The sequence below is a fragment of the Rutilus rutilus genome (assembly GCF_951802725.1).
Source record: "Rutilus rutilus genome assembly, chromosome: 2".
NCBI classification, from domain to species: domain Eukaryota; kingdom Metazoa; phylum Chordata; class Actinopteri; order Cypriniformes; family Leuciscidae; genus Rutilus; species Rutilus rutilus.
In genome coordinates this window covers 52,757,399-52,772,255 of record NC_140210.1, presented here as the reverse complement: position 1 = coordinate 52,772,255, position 14,857 = coordinate 52,757,399, and the positions used below count along the sequence as shown (strand labels likewise).

The 14,857-nt window shown below is 45.5% G+C and overlaps 1 protein-coding gene across 1 annotated transcript; it reads left to right on the top strand.

Annotated features, from left to right (window-relative positions):
* Nucleotides 1-853: 853 nt before the first annotated feature.
* LOC311283960 (B-cell receptor CD22-like) lies at nucleotides 854-14,448 on the top strand. The gene is made up of 9 exons (XM_084398775.1): nucleotides 854-962; nucleotides 2,598-2,663; nucleotides 9,095-9,448; nucleotides 9,538-9,786; nucleotides 9,872-10,114; nucleotides 10,195-10,291; nucleotides 10,412-10,451; nucleotides 13,764-13,841; nucleotides 13,932-14,448. Exons 2-9 carry the CDS (start codon nucleotides 2,600-2,602, stop codon nucleotides 13,995-13,997), a joined length of 1,191 nt encoding a protein of 396 aa, XP_084254901.1. The 5' UTR covers nucleotides 854-962; nucleotides 2,598-2,599; the 3' UTR covers nucleotides 13,998-14,448.
* The last annotated feature ends 409 nt before the right edge of the window (nucleotides 14,449-14,857 follow it).

The window sequence follows — 14,857 nt, the reverse complement described above, 5'->3', positions numbered from 1 at the left end:
TTCGAGCGCCGTCTTCTGTTCCTGTTTTAGAGAAAAAGTCTAACTCGTTCATTGTAGCGGCCAAAGCCGTTTCAAACAACTGGTGTTCATCCATAGCCATCTTGCAATGTTTACTAATGACTTTGACATCACAGCGCTGTCATCATCTGTTCAGCTTGCCTCTGGCCCGCCTATATCAGATAACCCGATGTGATTGGTGCAGCTCAGATCGAGGGGCATATTTAATGAGCACCATTACTCAACACCAGAGTAACTCGCTGAGCAAATTCAACTTGTGTTCTCGCGAGAACTCTGGATTACCAGGGTACCTCTATGTTGCGGTTGTTGCTGTTTTTGGCTTATACCAACACAACGTCATTGCTATAGTAACCACACAGTTAAACCTTGCTGTAAAAAAAATGGCCAAATTCTGACAGTAACATACCATTTTCCATTAAAACAGTAACATACCGTAGATTACAGTAAAGAACTGTTCATTTAACAGTAACTTATTTTACCATTAATTTACAGGTCAAAGTTTTACAGTGCAATGTGGCTATTCCGGAAAATGAAAGAGTGTCACTGGCAACACAAATCTGATCTGAACAGTTGCAATACACATCGTGGACAGTCAATAATTTTACATCAGATTCCAATTGGATACACAAATGAACAGATTTAGACTGACAGTGTGAATGTAGCCAATGTGACACCATCCACTCTTACTCAAGACATGTTCCGAAATAAGAAAACGTACTCATCGATTTACTCAGGAACAGAAAGAAAGAGTAAAGACATTTTTTATCTATACATTATCATTCTCTAAATCAGAATGGTCTATTAGTTGCACTCAGCTGTTCCTTGTGTGCGCAGGAGATAAGAAAGAGGAAGAAACATTTCTGTCAGGGCTTTTTAAAATAAATACTGTTAACCATGTTAAAGTCATCAGTTTAATGCCTGCTGATCAGACACAACAGAACACGGTAAGAGATCCTCAGGTTAAAATGTGAATATAGTCAGATTAATACTGTTGTAGAAATATTCTCATTCTAAACTCTGCTCAGAGCATGATGGTGCGTTATGGCAATGTTTTTGAAGATAAAGATTGTGTTTTTATCCTGATGCATGTATTATATTCAGGCCTGGTTCAACGGGGTGCTAAAGAGCACCCTCAGTTGAAACTATATTAATTCTGAGCACGTAAAAGCAATGGCCAATCAGATGTGTTTCAGTTAGTCACTCAATACAACACTGACTGAGTTCTGCACTCTCGTGAATCCTTTCATTATAACCAACAAAGTGTAAATGAGTCATTATGCAGTGTAGTCAGCTTAATTGATTAGAACGGGAATTTTGCAGGAATGCAGAGCTCACGCTAAACTGAAGTGATTGACAGCTTCAGTGATTATAAAGGGATTTCTATGCATAATCCATTCACAATTTGAATGAAAGTTTTGTTTTTCATGCTGCTAATAGGATCAATGGCCATTGCACGCTGCAAAGATTCAGGAGTAACAACTGCTAATGAATAAACTAAATATTCGTTACGTGAGTCGAATCCCGAAATTGCGATGATTTGACATAGTGATAACCATGGCAAACGGACAAGACAAAATTGTCCCAAAAAATAAATAAAATAAATTCAATTAAAAAATAAATAAAAAAGATTAACCGAATAACAGATTAAGAATACAGAATAACAGATTAAGAATACAGAATAACAGATTAAGAATACAGAATAACAGATTAATTAAAAAATATCTGAGAGTTACATAATTGTATTATTAGATATAAGATAATATAAGTAAATAATATTAGCATTTAATTATATTTAATATAATTATTTAATTATAAAATATTTAATTATATATATATTTTTTCAAATAGTTAAATAAAATTCGTAAAGGGTTAAAGGGAGTGTGATCCAATTATTGTTTGCTTTGGAGTGAAATTGGTACCAAGAATCCTGACATTTTACTGGTCTTGATACTGGCTAATGAAATCACTTATTAGTTATACTACGTCAGCAACACATGCCCTAATAATACTATTGAACGCTAAAGTTTTTATAATTTACAGAATTTATATATAATTTATAGTACTTATAAAGTATTATATAACTAAGGGGTACTTATTCTAGTATTATGATACAACAATCTTACATGGACTGACATTACGGTAACGCTTTAGATTACAGCCCGGAAAGTACTGCATTATTAAGACGACTTTACAGCGCAACTTTCGGTAATTACAGTGTATCTATAAAGTACTTGCATGTAAGTATATGGGGAACAATATGTAAAGTTTGGGGAATAAAGGGGTAACAACCAGGAGAATTAAAATAATATTTATACAGTATAAATATTTTTTATTCTCCTGGTTGTTACCCCTTTACTACGTCAGCAACACATGCCCTAATAATACTTTTGAATGCTTTTGCATAATTATTTGTTGAAGTTATGACTTGTAATCTCGTAAGTTTCCCATGTACATTATGCTATTGCTACGGTGGTGCAAGGAGCCGTTGCTTACACACTTTGAGCACTGTAACTAATTTCAGAAGCGCCTTCAGTGATCTGATTCTGGAATCAAGCCTGATTATATTGTTGATCTTGCAGTGATGTCAGTCAGAATGGCTCCTCCTCTTCCTCTGATACTTCTGCTCATGATTCTCGCATTTCACGGTGAGCTACGAGTTCATTTTAACTTTTGTCAATCATCCTTTTGAACCCCCTTTCACATTTTTTGTATGAATCAAAAATATAATATTAAGCAAATTTTAGTCTTTAGTTTAGTAAAAACGTCTCGGTTACGTATGTAACCCTCGTTCCCTGAGTAGGGAACGGAGACGTTACGTCGGATGACGACGAATGGGGTTTCGCTTAGAAAGCCTATCATCTTCGAGTATATAAAACGAGCCAATGGCAATAAAAATGCCATGGGTCTGCGGAATTTGCATAGCGTATCTCCGCCCCACCCTGGGGGTATATAAGGAAGTCGCTGGCAACATGCAGATATGTCTTCGCTGAGGAGCCGAGACTGAACTCAGGCATTCCAGCGGTACAGCGGAAGTGGCAGGGAGACGTAACGTCTCCGTTCCCTACTCAGGGAACGAGGGTTACAAACGTAACCGAGACGTTCCCTTTCGTTGTCACTCCGAGTTACGTCGGATGACGACGAATGGGGTTCCCAGTGTAATCACGCCACCTCTCGACTGTCTTCCAGTGCCCTGCGTAAGTCTGAGCTCCCTGTCGTGAGACTGGCACGGACGAAGGACTCCTACTTAACACAGGAATACCAAGGTACACTGGGAAGCATATCTCAGTGGAAATATGCAATCATGCCCAACCCGAAGGGGGGGACTTGGAATACACATATGACCCCGAAGGGCTGCATACGGAGTAACACTGGGGTGTCCAGCCGCAGGTGGAATATTTCAACCCCAGGGGTGGCAAGGTGGCTTGCCGAGGGAAAGACACATGCTCAGAGAGGCTTACAGTAGAATACACATGTGGGGGTCGCCCAGAGGGGGAACCATGCACATGGAGGCACCTAGCCAAGCGCGAGAGCTGCCGGTGGCATAACTCTGGCGTTGACGTCAACAGTGCTGGAGGAGACTCAGGGCTTATTAGGCTCACCTGAGGAGAATATCGCACGTATCCCGTCCGTGGAGAGGAATGGCGAGCAAGCGAAGACACCTGAGCAGAATCTAGTACCGGCTAGTTGAAGCGAGTACATGAGAAGAAACTGGCTCTACTCGGAGATTATAGAATCTCGCAAATGTGTTTGGTGTCGCCCAGCCTGCAGCTCTGCAGATGTCTGTTAGCGAGGCGCCATGCGCTAGAGCCCAAGAGGATGCCACACTCCGAGTGGAGTGGGCCGTCACACCAAGGGGGCACGGTCGACCTTGCTGCTGGTAAGCCAAAGCAATGGCGTCCACTATCCAGTGAGACAACCTTTGCTTCGAGAGAGCCTTTCCCTTCAGCTTCCCACCATGACAGACAAAGAGCTGGTCTGAGGTCCTGAAACACTGCGTTCTGTCTACGTAAGCACGGAGGGCGCGTACTGGACAGAGCAGTGCCAAGGCTGGGTCTGCCTCCTCCAAGGGCAGCGCTTGCAGGTTCACCACCTGGTCTCGAAAGGGTGTGGTGGGAACCTTGGGCACATATCCAGGCCGGGGTCTCAGGATCACGTGAGAGTTAGCCGGTCCGAATTCCAGGCACGCTTCGTCAACCGAAAATGCCTGCAGGTCCCCTACCCTCTTGATGGAGGCCAATGCAACCAGGAGCGCTGTCTTCATTGACAGGAACTTAAGCTCCACTGATTGCAGAGGCTCCAAGGGAGCACTCTGCAGGGCAGTTAAAACCACTGAGAGGTCCCAAGAGGGAACGAGAGGAGAGCGAGGAGGATTTAGTCTCCTCGCTCCTCTCAGGAACCTGATGATCAGGTCGTGCTTCCCCAGAGACTTACCTTCAACTGCATCGTGATGTGCGGCAATGGCGGCAACATACACTTTCAGGGTGGAGGGAGACAGCCTTCGCTCCAACCCTTCTTGCAGGAAGGAAAGCACGACACTGATCGGGCATTTCGTGGGTTCTTGATGTTTAGAAGAACACCAGTTGACGAAGAGGTTCCACTTCAACGCATAGGCATGTCTCGTGGACGATGCTCTAGCGGAAGTGATGGTAGCCACCACCGCTGGTGGTAGGGTACTCAAACCTACCTCGTCCCATCCAGGAGCCACACGTGGAGGTTCCAAAGATCGGGACGAGGTTGCCAAAGGGTGCCCCGTCCCTGAGAAAGCAGGTCCTTCCTAGAGGAATTGGCCAGGGAGGTGCTGTCGCGAGGAGTACTAGTTCTGGGAACCAGGGGCGGTTGTGCCAATACGGGGCAACCAAAATGACCTGCTCCTCGTCCTCCCTGATCTTGCGCAAGGTCTGCGCAAGAAGGCTCACTGGGGGAAACGCATATTTGCGGAGGCCCCGCGGCCAGCTGTGCGCCAGTGCATCCGTGCCGAGCGTGCCCTCGGTCAGGGAATAAAACAGGTCGCAGTGGGACGAGTCGTGGGAGGCAAACAGATCTACCTGAGCGTCCCCGAACTGATCCCAAATCAGCTGGACCGACTGGGGATGGAGTCGCCATTCTCCAGCGAGAGGCCGAACTCGAGACAGCTTGTCGGCCGCCTGGTTCAGGTGTCCCGGAATATAAATGGCTCGAAGCGACCTCAGATGCTTCTGACTCCATAAGAGGAGGTGGCGGGCGAGTTGCGACATACGGCGGGAGCGTAGACCACCTTGACGGTTGATGTACGCTACTGTGGCGGTATTGTCTGATCGGACTAGTACGTGTTGACCCCTGAGCAACGCCCGAAAGCGGTGCAGGGCAAGGCGTACAGCCAGCAACTCGAGGCAATTGACATGCCAAAGGCGCTGGGGTCCTGTCCAGGAGCCCGCGGCAGCATGTCCATTGCACATGGCACCCCAGCCCGTGGTGAAGGCATCTGTTGACACAACAACATGCCTGGAAGCTCGTTCTAAGGGCACTCCGGCCCGTAGAAAACTGAGGTTCGACCACGGGGTGAAGGTCTGACTCGGAGCGTGCCGTGTTGCCATGCCCACCTCGGGACTCGATCGCGAAGCCAAAGCTGAAGCGGTCTCATATGAAGCAAACCGAGCGGCGTTACAGCGGCTGCGGATGCCATATGCCCCAGGAGCCTCTGAAAACGTTTCAGTGGGACCGCACTCTTGCCTTCGAACTGACGAAGACAAGTCAGCAGTGACTGCGCGCGCTCGCTCGTAAGCTGCGCGGACATGGCGACCGAGTCGATTTCCATACTGAGAAAAGAGATCCTCTGCACTGGGCAGAGTTTGCTCTTCTCCCAGTTGACCCGCAGGCCCAGACGAGCTAGGTGCCGGAGCACAAGGTCCCTGTGTTCGCAAACCTGATCTCGAGAGTGAGCTAGAATCAGCCAGTCGTCGAGATAGTTCAGGATGCGAACCCCGTGTTCCCGGAGAGGAACAAGGGCTGCCTCGACGACCTTCGTGAAGACGCGAGGAGACAGGGCTAGCCCGAAGGGGAGAACCGCGTACTGGTATGCCTGCCCCTCGAAAGCAAACCGAAGAAACGGTCTGTGTCGAGGAAGAATGGAGACATGAAAGTAGGCGTCCTTCAGGTCGATCGCTGCAAACCAATCCTGTGGCCGTACGCATTCGAAAAGGCGTTTGGCCGTGAGCATCTTCAACGGCAGCCTGTGAAGGGAGCGGTTCAAGACGCGCAGGTCCAGGATAGGTCGTAATCCACCGGATTTCTTCGGTACAATGAAGTAGGGGCTGTAGAAGCCGTACCTCATTTCGGCTGGAGGGACAGTCTCGATCGCACCCTTCGCCAGTAGGGTGGCGACCTCCGCTCTCATGATAGGGGCATTGCCACCGACCAAAGTGGAGCGGACTCCCGCGAAGCGGGGAGGAGACCGGGCGAACTGAATCGCGTAGCCGAGCCTGATGGTTCTCGCGACCCAGCGGGACAGCCTGGGGAGCTCTAGCCGGGCCCCCAGAAACTGTACCAGCGGGGTCATACGAACCACAGACGTACCGTCGGTGGTGCAGCGAGGCAGAATGACCGGCCCAGGCGAGGGTGGCATAGCGGCCCTGTGCGGGGGCACGGTCATTTGCCATGTCCTGCCAGAGGAGGCCAGGGGAGGACCAGCGTCCCACGGGGGCGTGCTCTGGCAGGGGACTGGCGACAGAGGGGGATGAGAGGAGCGTGGCCCGTGGGCGGCGCGTGCTGTCATCCACAGCCTCTTGGGGCTCAGAGAAAGAGCATCAGTTCTTTTGTAGAGATTCTGCCCCGACCCTCCAGCGGGGGAAGGAGTGGTCCTGCTACCAGCTCCTGAAGAACTGAGCCCTAACTCCAAGCTGCCTGTCTCAGGTTTGTGCTGCTCAGCCAGGTGTTAGCCGGCTAAGGGGCAGAGACAGGCGGTGCCAGCCTCCAGCGACCTCCTTGTGCTCAGGCCAGTGAAGGCTCGAGGGGAGGAGCCGCAAGGAGGCGGCGTCGGCGGAAAGCAGACTAAGCAGACCACACCGACGGATGACCGTCAGTGCAGAAGCCTCAGTCTGCTTCTGGATTGATCGAAGACTGTTGGGCGCAGTCCTCAACCAGCCCGCCGACCAGGCTGCCCGCCTCAAGGTGCTACTTAGGCTGGCGTGGCAGTCTAAGGGGCGGAGATGGGCAGCGCCGCCCTCCTGCGTCTTCCTCCTGCTCAGGTCCGTTTTTTGCAGGCCCGAGGGGAGCAGCCGCATGGAGGGGGGCTTGGCGGGAAGCAGACTGAGGAGGCCGCACGGATGGATGACCATCGGTGCCGGACCCGAGTCTGCTTCAGGTGGTCGAAGCCACACCGCCAAAGAGCCCAGCCCGGGACATGGGGAAGTTGAGAAAATTCATTCTCAGACCGCCCCACATCAACCTGGCTAAACCCATGTCTGGACCACATTAGTGGGCATCACCTGACCCAGGATCACGCAGGTACCGATGTCGCCTGAGCGAGGTCAGTAGTGTGCGTGGCGGAAAAACCAGGCCCGGCATGGGAGGCATAGCGTCCCAGGATGGGGGCGTGGTTAGAGTTTCCGCGTTCTGTCAGGGTTGGCCAGGGAAGGACTAGCGTTCCACTGTGGCCGGTTCAGACAGAACTCCCGGGACAGCACTGCATCGAAGGCGCAGGCGACACACAGCACTGCATGACTGTGTCACGATAGTGACAGAGAACATACAGACCATGATCGCTGCGCGATCAAGCAGCGAAGGCGGAGGACGCCCGCGGGCCGCGAAAAGTCACGTGGACTCTCGCGGAGCGGAGGCGTCCTAATGCACATCCGGACGAAGCCTACAGCGCTCGGGGGGAGGGCAGCGCCACTCCAGCCGATGCTTTCAGCTGTCCGGGAAAGCATGGCTGACAGCTCTGAATCAGCCCCGGCAACGATGGCACTCCCGTGGGAGGCAACGCAGCCGAACTTCATTTCCAGAGAAGTCAAGCCCGCCTTGTGATGCTGTGAGTGACATGGGATCATCTGCCGGAGCCCCGAATAAAACACTGGGTCCCTGAAGGAAACCAGGCATATGCAGAAGCTCCACGGTTTGCAATGTGGAGGGGGGTGTGGCCCGAGGAATGACTCGTCGGTTGTTGTGCCACACCGTAACCCTCAGATCACCCTGGCCACCAGCCAAAGTATCCCCTCTTGAGGAAAAGATAAATTGGGGTGTGGCAGAGGGGACTCTACTCACATGGAAATCATTGAGTCTTGATCTATAAACATCGCGATGGTCATGTTCCCGCAATGAAAACATGACTCATCCACGAGCGCTGCCGAGCGTGATGCGCTCGCGACCGTTAAGCAGATGAATCACGCACACACATCCAGGAAATAGAAAATACACGGGCGAACCGTCTTGAAAAAGACGTGCCGAGTGCAGCTCTTTTAGAGATTGGAAAAGCTCAACAGAGTGCCGAAACGCCCAGGGAGAACACACTCACTGTCGGCAGATCACTGCACAGACCAGCAGCAGGAAATGCGATCTCGCTGGAATCCGCCGTCACACCAACACTCTGAAGAGCCGCTCGTCTCGAAGAGATTTGAGATGACACTCAAAAGGCTTGTGGAGTGAAGTATTAAACTTGGCTCCGAAGCGAAAACATATCTGCATGTTGCCAGCGACTTCCTTATATACCCCCAGGGTGGGGCGGAGATACGCTATGCAAATTCCGCAGACCCATGGCATTTTTATTGCCATTGGCTCGTTTTATATACTCGAAGATGATAGGCTTTCTAAGCGAAACCCCATTCGTCGTCATCCGACGTAACTTGGAGTGACAACGAAAGGGAACTAAAGTTCAGCTAAATGTTTCATTGTTTCCACCAAACTACAACGTACCAAGATAAAAATCAATGTACTTATATAAGTTATGTACTGTACATCACTAACTATTATTTCTATTGCTTTGCAATGTAAACAGTTCATGTGTTCCAGGGAAAATAACAGCGTAAAGATTTGGAACAACATGAGGGTAATTGTAAAACAAATTTTTTTTGTGTGTAAACTATCCCTATAATCTGTGTTTCAGGGGTTTCTAGTGATGATTGGGATGTGAGTTACAGTCCTTCACACATCTGTGCACTAAAGGACTCAATAGTGATAATGAGATGCACTTATACATACCCTACTGGACATCAGATCAAGAAAGTGTTCTGGGCTAAATTGTTAATACATGGTGAAGAGCCTCCAGATCTGTCTGAGGACCCTGAATACAGTCAGAGGCTTCAGTATCTGGGAGATAAACAGCAGAACTGCACCGTCAGACTGAGTCATGTGACACTGAAGGATTCACACATGTACTATTTCAGATTCATCACTGATAAACCTGATGGAAAATGGATTGGTAAACCAGGAGTGACTCTTACTGTCACAGGTGACTTTGGTGAGGTTTATCTCTTCTTCTGTGCATTATGTTGAATAATAATCAGTGTATGACAGCAGCACTAGATATAATGTGTGTGTTGTGTTCAGATCTTCAGGTGGAGTCTCCTGAGAGAGTGACAGAGGGAGATTCAGTCACTCTGAGATGTAAAAGCAGCTGCGCTCTGACTGACGGAGCAACATTCATCTGGTACAGAAACTCACAGCCATTAACTGAGAGAAGAGACAGAAACAATGAACTCCTGCTGCAGTCAGTCAGAAGAGAGGATTTAGGCAGATATAGCTGTGCTGTAGACGGACACACTCACATCTCTCCTGCTGTTCAGCTCAATGTCATGTGTGAGTACAGATTTATTTTCTTTTTAAAATTAGGAGATCTTGTTTGAATTAGATGATTTAAGGTTTAAATTTGTGTCCTTTTTAGACCCTCCAAAGAGCATCTCAGTGTTGATGAATGGATCTGGTGTAATAGTGGAGGGAGATTCAGTGACTCTGAACTGCATCAGTGACTCAAACCCTCCTGCTCTGAACTTCAGCTGGTTTAAGGAGAATGAACCCTCAGCTGTTGGATCTGGACAGAGTTTCAGTGTACTACAGAGTGGACGCTTCTACTGTCAGGCTCACAATCAACATGGATCTCAGAGATCAGACGCTGTAACTGTCACAGGTGAAGCTTTTATTAACACACTCCTGTATCTTCACATCATTCAGTTTGGAGAGTTAATCATGATGATCTTCCTCTTTCAGTTCATCGTGTTGCTGGTGGGAATGTGATTGTGATCACAGCGGCATCTGGAGGATTAGTCTTCATCATCATCATCATATTATTATTATCATTTATTATGTAAATAAAAGTATATCAATAAAGAGTACATAAATATAATACTTTCAAACTAATTCAGAAAGATATTTGATTATTAATGGTATATGAAACAATTAAATTACTTCTTTGTGTTTTTGACAGTAAGAAGAAAAGGATAAACAGAAGATCTGCTATAAATGAGGTGAGATAATCAAAGAACCACATAATAATATCATTGAGAGAATAAAATTAGCTTTTTTTGAATATTCAGAGATGGTTTTCTTTTTACAGCTGGTCCAATGTGAAATATTGATTTGAGCATAATTATGTTTTACTGTTTGATTAAGAGACTGTAGAGCAGAGGTGGAAAGTCCAGGGGTCAGAAAGTAAAAGTCCTGCCATATGTTTATTCCACCCATGAACTCACACAGCAAACACTCCAGTGTTAAATGAACTCTCCTGCGAGTTTATTTGGCTCCAGACTCAAGAGTGTTAAAGTTAATGAGATAATTAAGTGATTGTTTGAGTGATGATTGAGCATTATTGAAAACACCTGATGTTAACAAGCAGAATCACTGAAGGAGAAAATCTCTTTTTTAAGTTGCCATTATGGTGATCAGTGTTTGCTTTAGTTGGGCTCTTGACCCTTAAACTAATAACTTTAGTTTTTGTTTGGTTGTTGTATCTGGGTTATAACTCTCAGATGAACAAAGAGAAATGTTGATCAGGTGGTGTTGGTTATGTTTTGACATAATCATAATTTGACCTGAATCACAAAACTCATTTAGAGAGTTAGGTTTCCCTTGTTGATTATAGCTGCCTGTGATTCTAATATTATGCCATGTTAATCATTTTCAATGTAATCAGAAAGATTTCTTGAAAGTTGTTCTGATCAAAGAACTTTGAAAAATTATATTATTTGGACACACTGACACCAAGAATCAGCCTGTGATTCTCAACAATGGTGACAATAATAAAGCATGTTGCAGTGCATTCTGGGTGCCACCAATCAAAACTCATCCATGGCTCCCATCATGCATTGCGGTATGAATAAATTATGATCTGAATTGTCTTGGTTTCCTAATTGAATATTCTTTTTGTCACCATTGTTGAGATTCATACACTGAATCTTGATGTCTGTGTGTGCCTTAAAGAAAGATTTTTTTTTCTTTATCAGAACAACTTTTAAGAAATAATTTGAATTATATTGAAAAATCTGGAACTTAATCTGTAGAATTACTGTGATGTTGTAATGACCAATATACATTTAAGTCAGTGATTCAGATCAAATTATGATTATGTTCAAATATAACCAACACCACCTGATCAACTTTTCTTTTTGTTCATCTGGCTGTAATAACTCAGATCAACAGCCAAACAAAATCTAAAGATAACTTCATTTGAAGGTCAACTGCCCAACTAAATCGAACACTAATCTCCATAACGGTGTCTAAAATTGTGATTTTTCTCCTTCAGTGATTCTGCTTGTTAACATCAGGTGTTTTCAATAATGGTCAATCATCACTTAATCAATCACTTAATTAGCTCATTAACTTTAACACTCTTGAGTCTGGAGCCAAATAAACTCCCAGGAGAGTTCATTTAACACTGGAGTGTTTGCTGTGTGAGTTCATGGGTGGAATAAACATATGGCAGGACTTTTACTTTCTGACCCCTGGAATCTCCACCTCTGCTGTAGAGTGACAACACTTTTGACACTTGATTGACGCTTCTGTTCCTAGGGAGTTGGCAAAGACTCTTTCTTTATTGTTACGGCAACAGTTTGTGATTAAGTCAGATTACATAATATGTGGGGAAATTATCAGACTGCTCAAACATTTAATGGCAAACTGACAAATACTGAGTTAAACTGACTTAAAATGTCTTGTTTTGTGCTGTAAGTCCTTCTCCTTGTTCCCTATCGATACGGTTCACTCGTACTGCATAGCTCCTTTTTCTCCGATTTTACTGAAGTTTTGATAAAATCACGCAGTGAAACTGCACGAGCCAAAAGATGCTCCGCGGAGAGGAACGAACCTATGGTGTGAAAGCCTGCCAGAGCCCGCCGAGCTATCCGGCCAGTACTATAAAGGCAAATTTCGGTGCATTCTGCTGACATTCGGCGGCTGAGAATGACAATATCAGAATAACAGAGCCTATTTCTCTAAAAGAGCACTTTTAGCTGCCGTTTGTTTTAAAACGCCGTGCCTCTAAAGCGCTTTGCTTCGCTTGCTGGTGTTGTGCTGAATTTTGACCCCCTGCCAAATTATTACCCCCCTCGTTGAAGTCAGTACCTGATTGGCTAATCCTAACCCCACCCCTAATCATAACCCCTCCCCCACAACTAATCCTAAACCTACCAATGCTAGGCTAGGGGGGGTAATCATTTGGCGGGGGTTGAAATTCGGCACAAAACCGGCCCCGTCCCCGCAAGCCGCGTTCATTGAGGCTGAATGAATGGGACTAAGTGAGTGTTACCAGCATCAGGGCTGGGAAGCCTGTATGGGTAAGTTGAATGAACAACTCTTGCCGGCTCTGTAGAATAATTAAAGAAACACTGTGAGACAGGAGGGTAACACTTTATTTCAATAGTCCACTTTAGACATTCTACTATCTATAAGTAACTTTGCAACTACATGTCAACTAACTCGCATTAGAGTATTAGTAGACTGTCTGCTTAATATCTGCTGACTCTTTATTCTGATGTTCTCCAAACAGATATCCTACTGACTATAAGTCAACTTATTCTACTAACCCAAACCCTAACACAACCATAAGCTAACAGTCTACTAATACTAGTTAGCTGACATGTAGTTGCAAAGTTACTTATAGTTAGTAGAATGTCTAAAGTGGACTATCGAAATAAAGTGGAACCGACAGGAGTACTGGCTGCAAGCTCCGGCAAAATTGAATGAACTCTGATTCTTTTCTTACCTTTCAATGTATTCACAACATTAACATATTTAACTTTATCGAACAACAATTACTTGTTTCTCTGTAATACAACACATTAAAGAAAATAACATTTCAATAAAGGGCTTTTCAGAAGTTACTTTTGTGTGAAGTTCTGTATTCAGCCCTGTTTAGCCTTGGCACTCTTGGGCCCTTATTCAAGCGCCCTAGGCCTGGGCCCTAGACTGACTGTCGTTCTACAGTTCTAAGTCTAGCGATGCAATACGAGTGAACCGTATCGATAGGCAACGTACTCGGTTACAAGCGTAACCTTGGTTCCTTGAGATAACGGGAACGAGTACTGTGTCACCGGCCGTGCTGTCATGACTTACCGTATCGTCGCTTCAGTCGAATTAACCTGATTCCTATGGGCAGAATGCATGCTTATATAGAGGGCTGGCCCTGCCCACTGGCTCGTGCAGGTTCACTGCGTGATTTTATTAAAACTGCAGTAAATCGGAGAAAAGGGAGATTTCCCATTGTGTCCAGCGATGCAGTACTCGTTCCCGTTATCTCAGGGAACCGAGGTTACACTATAATAACTGAGTACGTTTCCCTGTAGAGCGATGATCCCAGTGCAAACACATATGCAGCTCTTGAGCTCAAGTCCAGATCGTCTGACCTCTACGACACACTCACAGTAAGTGAAATGTTGAAAACTACATGTGCAAATTGCAAAACAGTTTGTTCATTCAAAATGTAGGTAATAATCTCTCTGTCTTTCACACAGTCTGTCTCGGATCCTGCTGTTCACCAGTCCGGCTCTTTTGGATATGAGAATCTGACTCTTCAGTAGCTCTTCAAGTCTTCTCAAGAAGAAACTCTCATCACTCTTACTCAGTAGATACTAAACAGTCCTTATATTCAGTCTTTTCAATCTATATTATACGAGCAATCTCACCAACAGTAATCAAATTGTTAAAATATGTGAGAAAGATTATTTGTACCATTGTAGAGTTGGCTTTATTCATGTGGTTTTTAAAAATGTTTGCGGATCTGAGCAAATGTGTTTCCCTTAACAATAACAATACTTACCAAGACGCAGCGCTAAGATGAAGCACAAGTTAAACTTTACTCAGCTTTTGTTGCATCATTGGACACGCCCACATCACAACTACCAATGAAAATGAAGAATGTTGTTTGTGAACACACTTTTAGAGTTTCCATTCTGCAGGGAAGTGATGTTTCTCTTAGCTTTTGTAGAAAGTAATGGTTTATGTTCATTAATAAATGAGTTTACCACTGTGAGCTGTTGCTGACTTGTGTGAGTAAATCATGCCCGATAATATAGCAGTTTATTAAAAGATTTATCTTTATTCCTTTTTAAATAACACATTAAATTATAAAAAGGTACATGGCCATTCAACCTTCTGTTTTGAATGAGTGCTTTAGAGCGTGTGTATGGCGCTATATATTTACAACACATTTAGAAAGAATGATCATTTCTACAAATATATGCCACCAAAAATACGACCTGAGGAGCTTTAGCACTCTCTCCCAGTACAGTTATATTTTCAGTCAGAGAAACAGAGGAAGCTGCCAAAAAAAAAAGTTGCTTTATTTCATGATAGTCCGGTATAAAGAGACGAGACGTAGGCTACTGACAGATAAAATAAAAACATGACTGTGATAGCCATTAAGATTTGTCTGATTTCT

What these genes read in the sequence shown, in the direction of transcription:
- LOC311283960 (XM_084398775.1), top strand. Translation starts at nt 2,600, where the DNA reads ATGTCAGTCAGAATGGCTCCTCCTCTTCCTCTGATACTTCTGCTCATG. An exon ending in CATGATTCTCGCATTTCACG is followed by an intron (nt 2,664 to 9,094) that starts GTGAGCTACGAG and finishes TCTGTGTTTCAG; the next exon opens with GGGTTTCTAGTGATGATTGG. An exon ending in TACTGTCACAGGTGACTTTG is followed by an intron (nt 9,449 to 9,537) that starts GTGAGGTTTATC and finishes TGTTGTGTTCAG; the next exon opens with ATCTTCAGGTGGAGTCTCCT.